We start from the raw sequence: 15,758 nt of genomic DNA on the forward strand, positions 1-15,758 counted from the left end.
AAAAAAAAAAAAAAAAAAAAAGAGTCCTTATTTTAACTAAAATTTATATAAATATACATTTTGTTATAAATGTATTTATATTATAGTAAATGTCTATCAAGTCTATTAGGATTTAAAACATCCGTCTTTTACTCAGACTAGGAGTAAATTTTTCCTAGAGGGGTTTTGTTCATTGTATTCACAATCATATAATCTCTCATCCTCAAGAGAAGAAATAAGAATTACTCTCTCTATTCTCTCTACTCTTCTTCTTTATTCTTTCTTATTTTATAACACATTATCAGCATGAGACTCTGCCAAATAAGGTGAGATTATAAATCTGAAGGATATTTCAAGGTTAATAATTCTTTATGTTATCTTTCTTTTGCTACTACTAATATAATTATTATTGAATTTGAGGAAAAATAATTGATTTGGAACCATTTATATTTTAAATTTATTCCTCAAGAACAACATTATCAAAAAGGATGATAATATGTTATGTTCAAGTCCCATCAATTCATGCCTAAGACTCTTGTATATGGATAAGATGTTGAGTTTGAATCTTAACACATCATATTGATGATATTATGATGGTTAAGGTAAAATAATGGGTGTTTAATGAAAAGTCGTGAAATTCGACCCATTGAATATGCTTCATTCCATAAAGTGAATGTGGTAGCAATATATGATAAGTCTGAAATATGACAACTTACTTCATTCTTGAGGTGTATGTGGTAGCAGTGCATAATATGTCTGAAAGAAACAAGTGATTGAAAGCACGAATATACGCTTGGAGGGATAATATGATAATGATCATAAAAAATGATGATATTTTCACACGCTTATATGATTATGAGATATACTAGAGAAAAATTCTCTACATCATATGTTATATTCCATTCCTAGGGAATGTGAAGATTATTAATGCAAACGTGCACTTGATTGTGATTGTCTCACAACTTACCTCCGAAAAAGGTTGAATAATTTTGAAATCTACTTCTGAAGTAGTAAATCTGAAATTTATTCATATAATAGTAAATCTGAAATTTACTAAAGTAAAAACACATATCATAGTAAACTTGGAGTTTACTAGATTAAAAGTTCATAAGTTGACATGAACTATTGTTATATCCCAAAGATGTGCATACTGAGTATTGAACATATATTGAAGAATTAGAAAATTCTTCATGAACTTTAATGTTGCTTGTTTTCATGATAAGTTGGTTGAACCAACTAATTATGGGATTGGATCCCTCAAAATCTGAAAAAATAAAAGGTGAATAAGGACTCGTTCACCTATCATGTGATATGTTGAAAAGATGCATCAATAAGATGATCACATGTACATTCATTGTCAACCTGCAGTTTGATATTTATAAAGTTGGTTGCTTAACAAAATTGAGTTAAGAACATAATTTTCAGATTGTGCAATCAAGAAAGTTATCTTGATGATGATGGTTTGGCATTGAATGCCTTCGATAAATAACTAAATCATCGCTAATGAGAACAAAGCTTCATGTGTTGATCTGAAATATGATATGTTGCATACAATAACACTTGTATGCATTAGACCAATAAATTATGATTATTTCTTCCCCTCAATTGGTTCAAGGTCATGAACCAACTATTCCATCTAATAGTTTTTATGTACGGTATACAATTAATAAATGTACCATGATGTACAAAGATGGATCCATCAAAGAAGATGGAGGATGTATGTTAGCTTTCCTAACATAAGGGGGAGATTATAAGCAGCTATGAAGTATGTTAAGAATTATCATCAGATCCTCATTCAAAAGATAACTCAAGTCAAATGCCGAACGCATCTCATATTTAAGCTGCAAGTGCTTCTATTTTATGTCTCTAAAGGACAAAGTTTATGCATACGTGAAGCGTGATAGACCAATCGGTTCCAAATGAAATAGTACTTGTATAAAATAAGGAGCAAATAATCATAATAAGAAGGCAATATGCGCTTGAAGAGCCTATGACATAACACTTCATGAAACCTTATGAGAGGCTCAGGTACTTGAAAATAATGAAGTAATGAGATCTTAAAATGTTATGTCGCATTGTGAACCGATACTAAATGATATATCATCAATATCTTTGACACAATATTGGCGCAATATTATAAAAGATTACGAGGATCTTAATTCTACGTTAATTTAAGCATGGTGACATGGAAACATTTATCAAGTGACACTAAAGGATGCATCTTGGTAAGTATAAAACTTATTTGATTTGCAGTCCAGATATTTGAAGATGTCACTCATGAAATGTTGAATATTGTCACTTGACAAAACTTATGTGAAAAATTTTTAAGGATTCAAAATGCTTGAAGCATATAAAAGTTTTTGGGAAACTTATTTATAATCCTTATATTGTATAAGTTTATAGCTTGAAAATTATTGAAACTTTTGGAGAGTTTTCAAAGCAATAGATTATTTGCTAAAATTCAAAATATGTTGAATTGGATTGGTTATGAAGTACCATATCTTAGTGCAATTAATACACTCATGTACCTTGCAAATACTACAAGGTCTATAGCCTTTTCAGTTAATATGTTAGCAAGGTATATTTCTACTTATATTAGGAGACATAGAAATGAGATCAAACACATGATTTTATTCTAAAGATTGCAAACCCGATCTTACTGGTCATGCTGATGTTGGGTACTCATCTAACCCGCATAAATCTTGGTCTCAAACATGCAATGTGTTCACATATGGGGATACTGCAATATCTTAGAGATATACAAAGCAGTTTATCGTAGCCACTTCATCGAATCATGATGAGATAATAGCTATTCATGAAGCAACTCGAGAATGAGTATGGTTGAGATCCATGATACATCTCATTCGAGAGAAATGTGGCATGAAATATGACAATGTACCCACAATTTTATACAAAAATAATGCAATATGCATAACACATCTTGATGGAGGATTCATAAAAGGAGATAGAACGAAGTACACTTCATCAAAATTTTTCTAAATACATGAGCTCCAAAAGAATGGTGATATTAACGTGCAACGGATTCATTCAAGTGACAATGTGGTTGTTTTATTCACCAAGTCTCCTTCAATTACAACTTTCAAGAAGATAGTGTATAAGATCAGGATGCAAAGGTTCAAGGATGTTCTCATTAAGAGGAGTTAATACGCGCTGTACTCTTTTTCCCTTACGAGGTTTTGTCCTACTAGGTTTTCCGTGTAAGGTTTTTAATGAGGCAGCCGATATGCGTATTGTTAGAAATGTGCACTCTTTTTTCTTCACTAGATTTTTTTTCCTACTGGATTTTTTCTAGTAAGGTTTTAACGAGGCACATTATCTATCTAGACATTCAAGGGGGAGTGTTATAAATGTATTTACATTATAGTGAATGTTCATCAAGATCTATCAAGATCTACTTTGATATCTATTAGGATTTGAAGCATCCGTCTTTTACTCAGACTAGGAGTAAATTTTTCCTATAAATAGAGGGGTTTTGTTCATTGTATTGACAATCTTATGATCTCTCATCCCTCAAGAGAAGAAATAAGAATTACTCTCTCTATTTTCTCTACTCTTCTTCTTTATTCTTTCTTATTTTATAACACATTTTAAGTTGTACTACTTATTAGTATATTATATTATCTCATTTAATAAAAGTAATTATAAATATCCTAAATTAATTACATAAAATCTCACCTTTTATACTCTCTCTCCCTCTAGAAATCTCATACATATACATATCAGACACAAAATTTTACCATAACTAATACTGCTTAATTTTTCAAGATTTCAAATTTCAAACATTAACTTATCAAAGTAATCAACTTCATTATCTTCTTCTATTACTTTTGATGATTTTTTTTCAACTTTATCAAATCAGATTTTTTTGATTTCCATTATTGCATGTCTCTAGTTCTTAAAATTGTAACACCCCGTATTCAAGTACACGTATTGGCGTATTCAAGTACGTGTATTGGTCTTATTTATATGGAATTAATTTTTTATTTTATTTATACCGGAATTTGCCCGTCGATGGTTCCATACGAAGTTTATTGAATAATCTTTCCAACGATATAAAGATTTCCAAAAACGGATAAGTTTCGGATATAATCGAGCACGTTCGAAACTATAAAACGGTGGCCGGGATGTTGTGAATAGTAAATGTGCAGGAAAATTTCCTGCACACAAACTACTGAGGCCTGCCAGTTTTTTGGGTCAACTTTGAACGATCATAACTCCCTCAATATAATGAACTGGGAGAGCTACCACCTATCAAAAGAAATATATTTGAGTCTTCTTTCCAATGCAATTGGTTTCATCCAAATCCAACATCTGAGTAAGGAGTTATACTCGTTTTACTTCAGCCTCTCAAAACAGATTTTTAGGGTCAACTTCAAACGATCATAACTCCTTGTACAGGACGAACTGGGTGGCCTACTTTATATGAAATGAAATCACTTTGAATTATCTTTCCAACGATACCAATTTCATCCAAATACAATATTGGAGCAAAGAGTTATGGTCGATCTACTTTAGCTTGTCAAAACAGTCCACCATGGACAGATTCGGATTTACTTAAAATTTTAAGGGCAATATGGTCATTTTCCATCACCTCATGGACGAAAATTGGTCATTATATACATATAATTAGTCTCATATCCATCAATTATCATCAAATTATTGAAAATAAGAAACCCTAGCCTAATTTCAATTCCAATTATCTTGTGATTCAACCGTAGAAAATCCAAATTGATTCCGTAGTTGTGTTCACCGTCTCAAGGGCTTCGAGAAGCACCCCTTATTTGTGCCAACAGGACTTCGAAATCAAAAGGGCCATTTTATAGTAAGGATGTAAATTATGTTGGTGTTATTTATATGGATATGTATATATATATATATATGCATGTGAGCATAAGAAGTATGTTATTTGATTGTTGTTGAAAGATGATTGGGAAATGATGTTGGATTATGTTGAATTGTAAAGGAATTTGGTGTGATGATGTGGTATTGATGATGTGGTATTGAAATGATGATTATATATGTATATATACACATAAACCTATTGTTCAAGTTGGTTTGGAATGTTTTGCAAATATTGGTAGTATGGAATTATGGAAGAGAATTGTGGTGTTGGGTTGCTAATACTAGATGTCAAACATTTCATTGTAGATAAGTGATTTGTAAAGGCGGTAAATTGTGTTGAATTGGTATCCGAATCTATAACGAGGTATGTAAAGCATACTCTAACAATGTTCTTTGGCATGAAAACACCAATGTTCCATCAAGTAAGATTCCGAGGTTGTCCAAAAACATGTATTGTTCTACGTTACCAACGAAGTTGTTTCCATTCTATAAAGTGTCAAAATGTTTCATTGATATACCAAAAGGCTCCTATTTCATTGTTGTGATATTGATGATTCTGAAACACATTGTTGATGTACCAATGAGTCTTTATTACATCGTTATTGTATAGAAGGTCTATTACTTGGTTCCTATTGATGTATCATTGTTTCAAAGTATCAAAAATATGGTGGCGACCGAAATAACAATCTCAAAGATTAATTGAACTAAGTGATGGAAGTTCTCTCTTATCGGGTAGTATCCCAGGGGCATAAGCCTAGCATGGGTCGATCCCTATTTATGTGTTTATGGGTGGTATCCCAGGGGCATAAGCCTAGCATGGGTCGATCCCAGTTGATATGTACTGAGGCAGCCTAATGGTCACAGTACAGTACAGTAATGATTACAAAGACGATAAGAACGAAGGTAAAGTGATTGAATAAATACAATGTACAGGTTGTCACAAGTTCTAGTAAGTGTGGTCCACTCCTATTACGACTTATTCACTTATTTCTGATTTCTATTGAGCTCCTATATCATATGTGATTATCTACAGCTTTACATACTCAGTACATATTTCGTACTGACGTCCCCCACGGGGACCTGCATTTCATGCTGCAGGCACAGGTACCTCAGCTCATTCACAGCATAGATAGGAGCCAGGTCATATAGCTATTGTTGGTGAGCTCCAGTTTGCTTCGGAGCTTTTCGAGTCGGTTCCTTATGTTTTGTTATTGTACAGGAGTCATGTGTGGGCGGGGGGTTTGTCCCGACCCTAGTTATATCATGTATATCCTAGAGGCTTTGTAGACATAAGGAAGGGTAAAGTCATAGAAGTTTATATAGTGATGTTATATTTGTATATGTGGTGGCTCCGATGGCTACGTAATATATATATATATATATATATATATATATATATATATTTGTGTGTGTTGTGCTGATACAGGTAATTAGACCCTTCTATATGCAACGAAGTGCTGTCCAAATTTTTGGTGACATATAAGTGAAAGTACAGGTATTTGAACGGGTTCTCCCGAGCCTTCTCGGCTTCGGGTGCCAGTCCGGCCCGATGGGATTTTGGGGCGTGACAAAAGTGGTATCAGAGAGGTTCGTCCTAGTGAGTCTACAAAGCCGTGTCTACGTAGAGTCTTGTTTATCGGTGTGTTGTGCACCACATCTATAAACAGGAGGCTATGGACATTTAGGAATTGTTTCTTTTCTTCATGTCTTAGATCGTGCGATAGAGCTTATATTGTATATGAAGTCATAGTTGACCACTGAATCCATTTATTTCTCTTATTATAGTAATGATGCCGGTTACCAGAAACAAGAATACCGGTAAGCAAGTAGATGTGGCTGCCGGAGAGGGGACTAGTAAGTCACCCACTATACCAGCTAATCAAAGTGAGGCTCCAGCTGAGCATGCATCAGAAACTTCCCCCAGTCTGGAAGAAATAAGGGGGAGGAGAACTATATCTCCAGAGCCATCTATTAATGTTGTTGATCAAGATCTTAGAAATGCAGTGCAACTTTTGACTCGTATAGTTGCTGGGCAAGCTCAAGGGTAAGCCATTCCTACTGTAGGTCCTAGTGGTATAGATAGGGCGGCTAGCCTTCGAACACAGGATTTTCTTAAGATGGATCCTCCCACTTTTACCGGATCAGATCTTAACAAGGACCCACAGGACTTTATTGATCAAATTCAAAGGGCCTTGGATGTTATGCATGTAACGGGTAGAGAGACAGTGGAGTTAGCGGCGTATAGATTTAAAGGGGAGGCTATATATTGGTATGAGGACTGGAAACGATCTAGGGGTATTGATGTACCCCCAGCTACTTGGAAAGAGTTCAAAGAGGCATTTCTTGATCATTATCTTTCATTCGAGATTCGTCAGGCCCGTGCAGATCAGTTTTTAAATCTTCGTCAGGGGAATATGAGCGTGAGGGAGTACAGTCTCCGATTTAATTCCTTGGCGAGACATGCTCCTAATATTGTAGCTACTATGGATGACAGAGTTCATCAATATGTGGATAGGCTAGATCCATATCTGGTTAGAGATTGTACTATTGCTGCTTTGAACAAAGATATGGACATAGCGAGAATCCAAGCTTTTGCATAGAAAATGGAAGATCAGAGGCAGATGAGAAGAACACAGGAATCAGAAAGAGGATATTCCAAGAGGGCCAGATCTACAGGGCAGTTCATGGCATCCGAAGGAGGGTTCAGACCACAGTTTTCTGCTAAACCACCTAGGCCATTATCCTCTTATTCTGCAGATAGTGCCCCACCACAGTTCCAAGGGTTCAGAGGAAATCAATTTGGGCATAGAAGTGAGAGTCAGAGTTCGCGGACAGTGGGGTACCAAGGGCAAGGGAATATGAGTCAATCAAGACCTCCTCGAGAGCCATGCAATAAATGTGGAAGGTATCATTTGGGCGCATGTCAGCTGGGGACTAATGTTTGCTTTTGGTGCGGTATGTCGGGGCATATGATGAAAGAATGCCCACGAAGGGGCATAGGGGGTATGGCACGACCTACGGGGTCATTTGTTGCATCATCATCATCAATACCTTATTCAGGAAGGGGTGCACAACCAATGGGTCATGTTAGAGGTGATAGAAGAGTCACGAGTTCTAGCGGGGCTCAAAATCGTACGTATGCTCTAGCGGATCGACAGAATTTAGAGGCTTCCCCAGATGTGGTTACAGGTACGTTGTCTATCTTTTCATTCGAATTATATGCCTTAATTGATCCCGGTTCTACATTATCTTATGTTACTCCATTGGTTGCTGGAAAGTTCGAAAGAACACCTGAACTGTTAGTTAAGCCATTTGAAGTGTCCACACCGGTTGGGGAATCTATTATAGCTAGAAGGGTTTATCGAAACTGCATAGTAACTGTTTGTGGTCGTGATACGATGGCTGATCTTGTGGAGTTAGAAATGGTAGATTTTGATGTTATAATGGGTATGGACTGGTTGGCGTCTTGTTATGCCACAATTGATTGCTGCACGAAAAAGGTATATTTCCATTTTCCAAATAAATCAGTCCTTGAATGGAAAGGTGAAATTAGCGCGCCAAGAGGTAGATTTATTTCTTATTTTAAGGCGAGAAGAATGATTTCCAAGGGATACATATATCATTTAGTTAGAGTAAGGGATACAGAAGCGGAGCCACCAACTCTTCACGTTGTTCCAGTGGTAAATGAATTTTTTGATGTATTTCCTGAAGATCTTCCAGGTTTGCCTCCTGAACGAGAAGTAGAGTTAAATTTTGTCATACATATGTTATTAATTCAATCCGAGGACGTGGTTAAATTTTGTCGTTTGTTCAATTTTGTTCAATTCAACCGTCATACATTACAAAGCAATATATGAATATGTGGTTGATATCTGTAATTTGTTCATTTTTATACATATCAAGTTGTGTATAAGAAAACATTATTCTTAAGTTAGCATGAGTTGTTCTGTTTTTATTTACTATACTAGAGAAGCATGGCCCGTGTAGCACGGCCCAACATTAAGATATTTATTTATCTTTTCAATCTTGATATATTTAAATAAAAAATTTTAATAAAAGGATTGCATATGTTTTCTAGGATTCATCCGGAATCTAGCATGAGTTCAACATATGTTATTTTAATATGTATTTAGATAATTTAAGTTGTTAACTATTGTAATTTATAATATTTTTATGTATTTTTTAAATTAATATACGTTACTTTTCTTATCCAAATTTTTATGGCATTGATAGTCAATTATATTTTAAAAATAATTTACGTTTTTTATTATTGTGATTTATAATACTTTTCTTCTATTCTAATTTCAGTGGCACTAATATAACTTCAAGAGCCGACCAAATATTTTATATCTTTTAAATTTTTTAAGTTGTTGATTATTATGATTTCTAGTATTTTTCATGTAATTTTTTTTTTGAAATATATAACATATTAATTTTTTTTAGATATTTTAATTTGTTAACAATTGTAATTTATAATACTTTTTATGTTAATTTTTGAATAATATATGCTACTCTCTTTGTCCAGAGTTTTGTGTCGACAATAGACAATTATATTTTTTAAATAATTTAAATTTTTGATCATTGTGATTTATAATATTTTTTCTATCTCAACTTATGTGGCACAATGCTTAAATGACCATAATAATTAATTAGGGGTGATATAGTAAAATCACGACTGAAGCAGATGAAGCAGAAATCAGTCAATTTTTTTAAAAAAAATTGTTAATTATTGTTATTTACAATACTTTTTATTTCATTTTCAAATAATATATGTTGCTTTATATCTTCTTCTGTCCCGTCCCAATTTATGTGGCACTAATATAATTTTGATAGTAAATCAAATATTTGATGTTGACATATCATTTTGTTATTCTTATTTTTCTAATACATAAATGACTTATAATAAGAAGTGATATAGTAAAATCATCGTTCGAAAGACAAAAATGTAATTTAAAACATTAAGAGTTAATTTCACATTTTATGTCTATTTTATTTTTCATTAAATTAGATGACTCATAATAATTAATTAAGAGCGACTGATTATGTTATTACTATAAAAATTAATATAATTTTATCATATCCAATAGTAATCATCTATAATTCACCAAAATAGTATATTAATTAAATACGGGATGCTATATTTTCATATACAAAATATGATATTATTAAACATTATTGGATAGTGCATTATATTGATCTTTCACAATAATAAAATTTTACTATATATTTTTTTTATTTCTTTTTAACTTGATACATATTGACCCAACACAAATTCTAAGAAAATATTCATTAGAAATTTATTTTATTAAATTAAATTTATTAATTTTTTACTTTAAAAATGTAAAGTTAAGTTTAAATATTAGTATTTCTATATAAGAAAAAATAATTTTAAAATTTAAATTTACTAAAATAAATTAATAAATAAAAAAATTAATTTTCTATATAAAAGTCAATTAAAATAATAAAATTGATGTATTTTAAATATTTAATTGTAATTAATTAAGATAATTTTTTATTTTGTCATGATTTATGCTGCACCGATAAAATTTTGAGAGCTGAATAGAACTTTTATCTATTTTTAAAAACGTATTTTAACTTGTTAATTATTGTGATTTATAATAATTTTTACGTAATTATCAAATAATATATTTACTCCCTGTGTCCCAATTTATGTGGCTTCAATACAATTTTGAGAGTCAACTAAAATTTTTATATATCTTTTAAATATTTTAAGTTGTTAATTATTATGATTTGCAGTACTTTTTTTATCTCAATTTATGTGGTATTGCTAAATAATGAGAGTCAATAAAATTTCTATATGAGGTAACAAATTATTGTGATTTGTGGTAACAAATTAGTTTTGAACATGATAGCTAATTAAATAAATAAAAAAAATTTACTTCCAATATGTAGTTATAGTTAATTAATATAAATTAATAGAATATATTAAATATTTAAATCATTATGATGAAACAATGGAATTATTATATATTGGGATATGATATGTAATTAAGTGGGAGTCAAGGGGTTTTTTTGGTAAGAGTCAATAAATTTTTTGTATGTCTTTTAAATATTTTAAGTTATTAATTATTGTGATTTGTGGTAACAAAATAATTTTGAACATGATAGATAGTTAAATAAAAAAAATTACTTTCAATATGTAGTTATAGTTAATTAATATAAACTAATAAAATATATTAAATATTTAAACCATTATGATGAAATAATGAAATTATTACATATTGGGACATGGTATATAATTAAGTGGAAGTAGTTGATTTTTTGGTAATTGCAAAAGGTGGTCGAAACCACCTCTTCTATATAATAGAAAATTGGTATGCATATCAAGTCATAGTTCTTATATTTTTTAAACTCACATACATCACTCTCAATGCTTAGTAGAGCATAATACACATAACCAGAAGGGTTGGTGTGGTGGTTCAGTACCTCACCCCTTAAGCAAGAGGTTGGGGGTTCGATTCTCATCTCTGGTGAATGGAGCAAACTCTGTGGTCAGTTCTCTACTGCTTAGTGCGCTGACCGAAGGAACGGAGAATTAGTCTCATGGCAGGTGGGGACACCTTGGGAAACCAAAAAAAAAAAAAGAACATAATACATATGTTATTTTGAATATGTTGACATTATATATTGATATGGTAATCTTATATATATGAATGTTATGTATAAAGTAATAGTAACCTGCAGTTTCTTATTGAACTTACACATATCCAGTTGTGTATAATAAAGCATTACACATAAATAGGTATGTTTTTTTGTATTTCTTATACATGAACATGGATATACTAGACACAAACATATGTACATTACGTTTTAGATTTTTTGGATGTATGCAGGTATTTTTTAGCTTGTACATTGCAGGTTATGTACGTTAAAGCCAAATTTTATTGTTTATGTTTGTATTTTTTTCTTTTCAATTCAATATTATTTTGTTATGTTAAATTTAATAAGATTGTAATTATATTTTCCTTAAATATAGAGATACGATTTTACCCTATACCTACAAAGTAATGTATAAGGTAGGTGCGACATGTATAAGTACTTTTTCAAATCCTAGAGAAAAGGTAATTAAGTACATAAAGTTTGTAATTGATGTTGTTTATACTCATTTTAATCAGTCTAATAATGTACATTTATATTCTTTTCTTTTCAATACTTTAGGTTCCCTTTAAATTTTGAAATAATTTAACTGACATTTACATTATTTCATTGAGACGTTGACACAAGTTATTGTAGTAATACTAGACACAAATAAGTTGGTGATTGATGGCACTTTTGATACTTTGTGCATTTAACATTTCTAGATTTAAAAAAATCGTTTATACTACTTTTTTAACCATTCTCTCGTGTCGAAGAACGTGAAACGAATTGAGATATAAGAAGAAAAAAGATTTAAAACAAGATTCTGGAGATTGACATTCTTTATCTTCATCAATATTATAGTGGGGACAAATCTCAAGTGCCCAAGAAAAATTGTACTTAATTTTGTCTAACTTCAGTTTTTTCTAATTAAAATAAAAGATTTGAATTTATCCGGAACTATATGAAATATATATATATATATATATATTTGTCATCCATTAATAATTGGGGTCAAATACATCCTCGTCCCCCAAGCTTTTCTAGAGCTACTGTGGGACTCTTGTTTAGAATTTATAGAAATGTACCCTAGTTGTTACTATTATTCTATTTTAAAACATAAATATTCCTTCTAGCGGAGGAAACAAATACTAACAATCCCTTTATGCAATTTAGACGTCCCACTTGGTGATTGGCAGCACTACTCAAAAACAAGCAGAAAAACTCATAATTTCTTCATTTTTAGGTAGGTGAGGTCAAACATTTTGAATACTAACGTCACGAGAATGGTTGGATAAATTGATTTATATATGAATTCTTCCCATGTGAAAAAAGGCATTCCCAAAATTGAACAGATAAAATTTTCATTTTTCATCAAAAGAAACGTTCCTTTTGAAGCCAGAGTTGATGAAAGGAACCTTGAAGAACCACAGCAAAGACTTTTACAAGACGTTCTATTTTTACGTAAACACTGGTGATGCAGAGCACAAGAATATTGTCTATCTGATGTGTAGTTAAAAAATAACAGCAACATAAATGTGTACCAACACACTTATTGTATCCCGTCTTCATTTGTACAGCTATTCTTACAAAAGCCTTTTGGTACAGATTACAACATGATTTGGGGTTGTTTTAATCAACTACATATAATAGTTTTTTGTATCAATACTGAATCTCTCATAAAAAAATTAATCAGAATTTTCAAGGTAAATTATATCTGCTCCAATGGAAGAGCAATAACCAACCAACCTAATGGGCAAAACTTATATGTTGCACTGAATCCGTAATCCTTTCAGCTGGAACCCAAAGCAATTGAGAAGACCTTGCCAAGCTTGCTACAAGTACAACAAATGGGACCGACGATCACCACACATCCCTGAGATATCTTCCATCCATTTGGAGTTTCTTCACAATAGCCTCTGCTTTGGATGAGTTCGCATTCTCCTGGATTTGATTTAAACACAATATATAAGTATAAGCTTATGCCCATCGGGTGGATAATTTAAATACCAATCCACTATCTTTTTTGACAGAGAGCACATACCTGCTCCTGGACGATGGTATGGAGTGTACGATGTACGTCTCTGGCCATCCCTTTTGCATCCCCACATACATATAGATATCCGTCCTGGGAGATTAAGCTCCAAACCTCGGAGGCCTGCTCATACGTCACAAGTTGCATTAGAATCACTTAGCATTAAAACAATCAGGCCTTATTCTTATTTCATCACCACAGTTACCTTTTCCATCATTTTATGTTGAACATACTCTTTCTGCGGCCCTTCCCTTGAAAATGCAATAATCAGCTCTGATATTACACCTTGATCCACAAAACTCTTAAGCTCCTCCTCATAAATAAAATCCTAAAACCAAATATTTAAGTAAGGATTATATACAGATAGTATCACACATGAGACATCTCAAATGTACAAATTCGAAATGGATAGCTCATAACCTACCATTCTACGATTCCTGCAACCGAAAAACAATAAAGCAGGACCAAGTTGAGCTCCATCTTCCTTCAATGCTGCTCTTTCCTGGAAAATCCATCTGTCTTAGAGCACTTGCACCAGAACAAACAATATAAATTTTTTAAAAGGTACAAAAAGCAACTGCCGCACCTGCAGGAATCCCCTAAATGGTGCCAAACCAGTCCCAGGCCCCACCATGACAATTGGAATTGAAGGGTCAGATGGTAATTTGAAATTAGAAGGCCTAATGAAGATGGGAGCAGAGCTGCAATTGTGACTTTTCTCCAAAGGAACTGCATTCTGTTTATTGTTGAATGAACTCAAGGTGTTAGTACAAAACCTATTTGTTGCTTTTGTATAAAGAGCAAAATTAATTAGAAGTGCAAGGAAACTTAATAAGAACTTGAATATTGATGACGCATGTCTAAGATTCTTTTTATTACCTTCATCCACGTCGAACACACTCCTTTATGAATTCGGCCAGTGGGAGTTGGACCATAGACTAGTGCACAGGTTACATGGACTCTAGCAGGTGCAAATCTACAGATGGACCAAAAATGGTTCCATCAATTTATTTCACCAAAATTGAGGCTATGAATCTGCCTAATTTTTTGCAGATGTGTTAAATTGCATCTGCCACATTATTGAGATGAGACTACATACCTGGGAGATGATGAGATTGAATAGTAACGAGGCTGTAAACGGGGAGCAACTGCTGCAAAAAATACACCAAGGGGGGGCTTCGCTGAAGGGAACTCAGCCATTACTTCAACAAGACTCCTTTGACTTGCAACAACCCACTGAGAATACTCGTCCTGAATGGAACCAAAGTCAAGTGTGTATTAGTATATACCGATTTAACCTATGTTGCTCGGACACTTCAAAAATGCCATTGGGTACATGTCGGATCCTTCAAAAGTAGTGCATTTTTGAAGGATCCGACAGCGGTGCGGCCACATTTTTGGAGCGTCCAAGCAACTTAGGATTTAACCACTTGGGTTTCTACTTTCTGACAATGGTGAGACACTAGACAACAATTGAAAGAAGATGAACGGCATAATAAAAACTACTCACCTTGCCCTGTGGAGATGCTAAGAACTTGAGCTTTTCTGCTTCACTAGGTTCAGTTGCATGGGCAGCCAATGCAACCAAAGTAGCCTGAAAACACATCATTCAGAATATCCAGTAAAGCAAAGCAACATTAACCGTTCAAGATAAATGTAATCTCCAATGAAGACAAACCTTCCGCGGAGGATTCAAAAGATCTGCATAACGAGCAAGTGCAGCACGCAGAGTGCAGGGACCAGGAAAAGGTGGGGGCAACGAGCCTCCAAGAGCTGTACCGTCCTCCTTGTCAGCATGAATCGAGAATGTTAAGTCTAATGACTGTCCCAGCAATCTTGCAGCTTCCTCCACAGTTTCTTCAGAATTTTCAGCAAAAACACCCACATGATCTCCTGTTTCATAGCTGAGAATTGGAGAAATTGATGTATTACACGACAAAACTTATACACAATCATAGCATCATGAACACAGGTATGCAAATGAAAGAAGCACAGATACAATAGCTCACACAGTTCAGGACAAATGATACATAAAGAGACGAATTGGCATCCTGCATAAGAAGACTTCGCACACAATAAAACAACAGAACTCTAACCATGCAAAATTTGTCTTCAATAACAGAAGACAGAAAATGTCATTACAAAAAGACGCATAATATATGGAGATAGATCAAATTATTACAGCAAGCCCTGAAAGGAGAGGGAGCCACCAGACCCCCCCCCCCCACCCCCCCCCCCCCCCCCTTCCCCCCCCCCCACCCCACACCAACCAGTCTCTGCATCA

At 33.3% G+C, this 15,758-nt stretch overlaps 1 protein-coding gene across 1 annotated transcript in view; it reads right to left on the reverse strand.

Annotated features, from left to right (window-relative positions):
• Positions 1-13,302: 13,302 nt before the first annotated feature.
• Positions 13,303-15,758, reverse strand: part of LOC107867353 (NADPH--cytochrome P450 reductase-like) — a 6,623-nt gene continuing 4,167 nt past the window's right edge. The window contains exons 10-18 of the mRNA NM_001324944.1: positions 15,153-15,378; positions 14,985-15,068; positions 14,574-14,725; positions 14,354-14,450; positions 14,061-14,210; positions 13,899-13,976; positions 13,680-13,802; positions 13,484-13,597; positions 13,303-13,383 (exon numbers count right to left, since the gene is read on the reverse strand). Of these exons, the coding sequence (NP_001311873.1) occupies positions 13,303-13,383; positions 13,484-13,597; positions 13,680-13,802; positions 13,899-13,976; positions 14,061-14,210; positions 14,354-14,450; positions 14,574-14,725; positions 14,985-15,068; positions 15,153-15,378 (1,105 nt within the window). The remainder of the gene's footprint in view (positions 13,384-13,483; positions 13,598-13,679; positions 13,803-13,898; positions 13,977-14,060; positions 14,211-14,353; positions 14,451-14,573; positions 14,726-14,984; positions 15,069-15,152; positions 15,379-15,758) is intronic.

This window comes from Capsicum annuum, chromosome 4 (genome assembly GCF_002878395.1).
Source record: "Capsicum annuum cultivar UCD-10X-F1 chromosome 4, UCD10Xv1.1, whole genome shotgun sequence".
Taxonomy (NCBI): domain Eukaryota; kingdom Viridiplantae; phylum Streptophyta; class Magnoliopsida; order Solanales; family Solanaceae; genus Capsicum; species Capsicum annuum.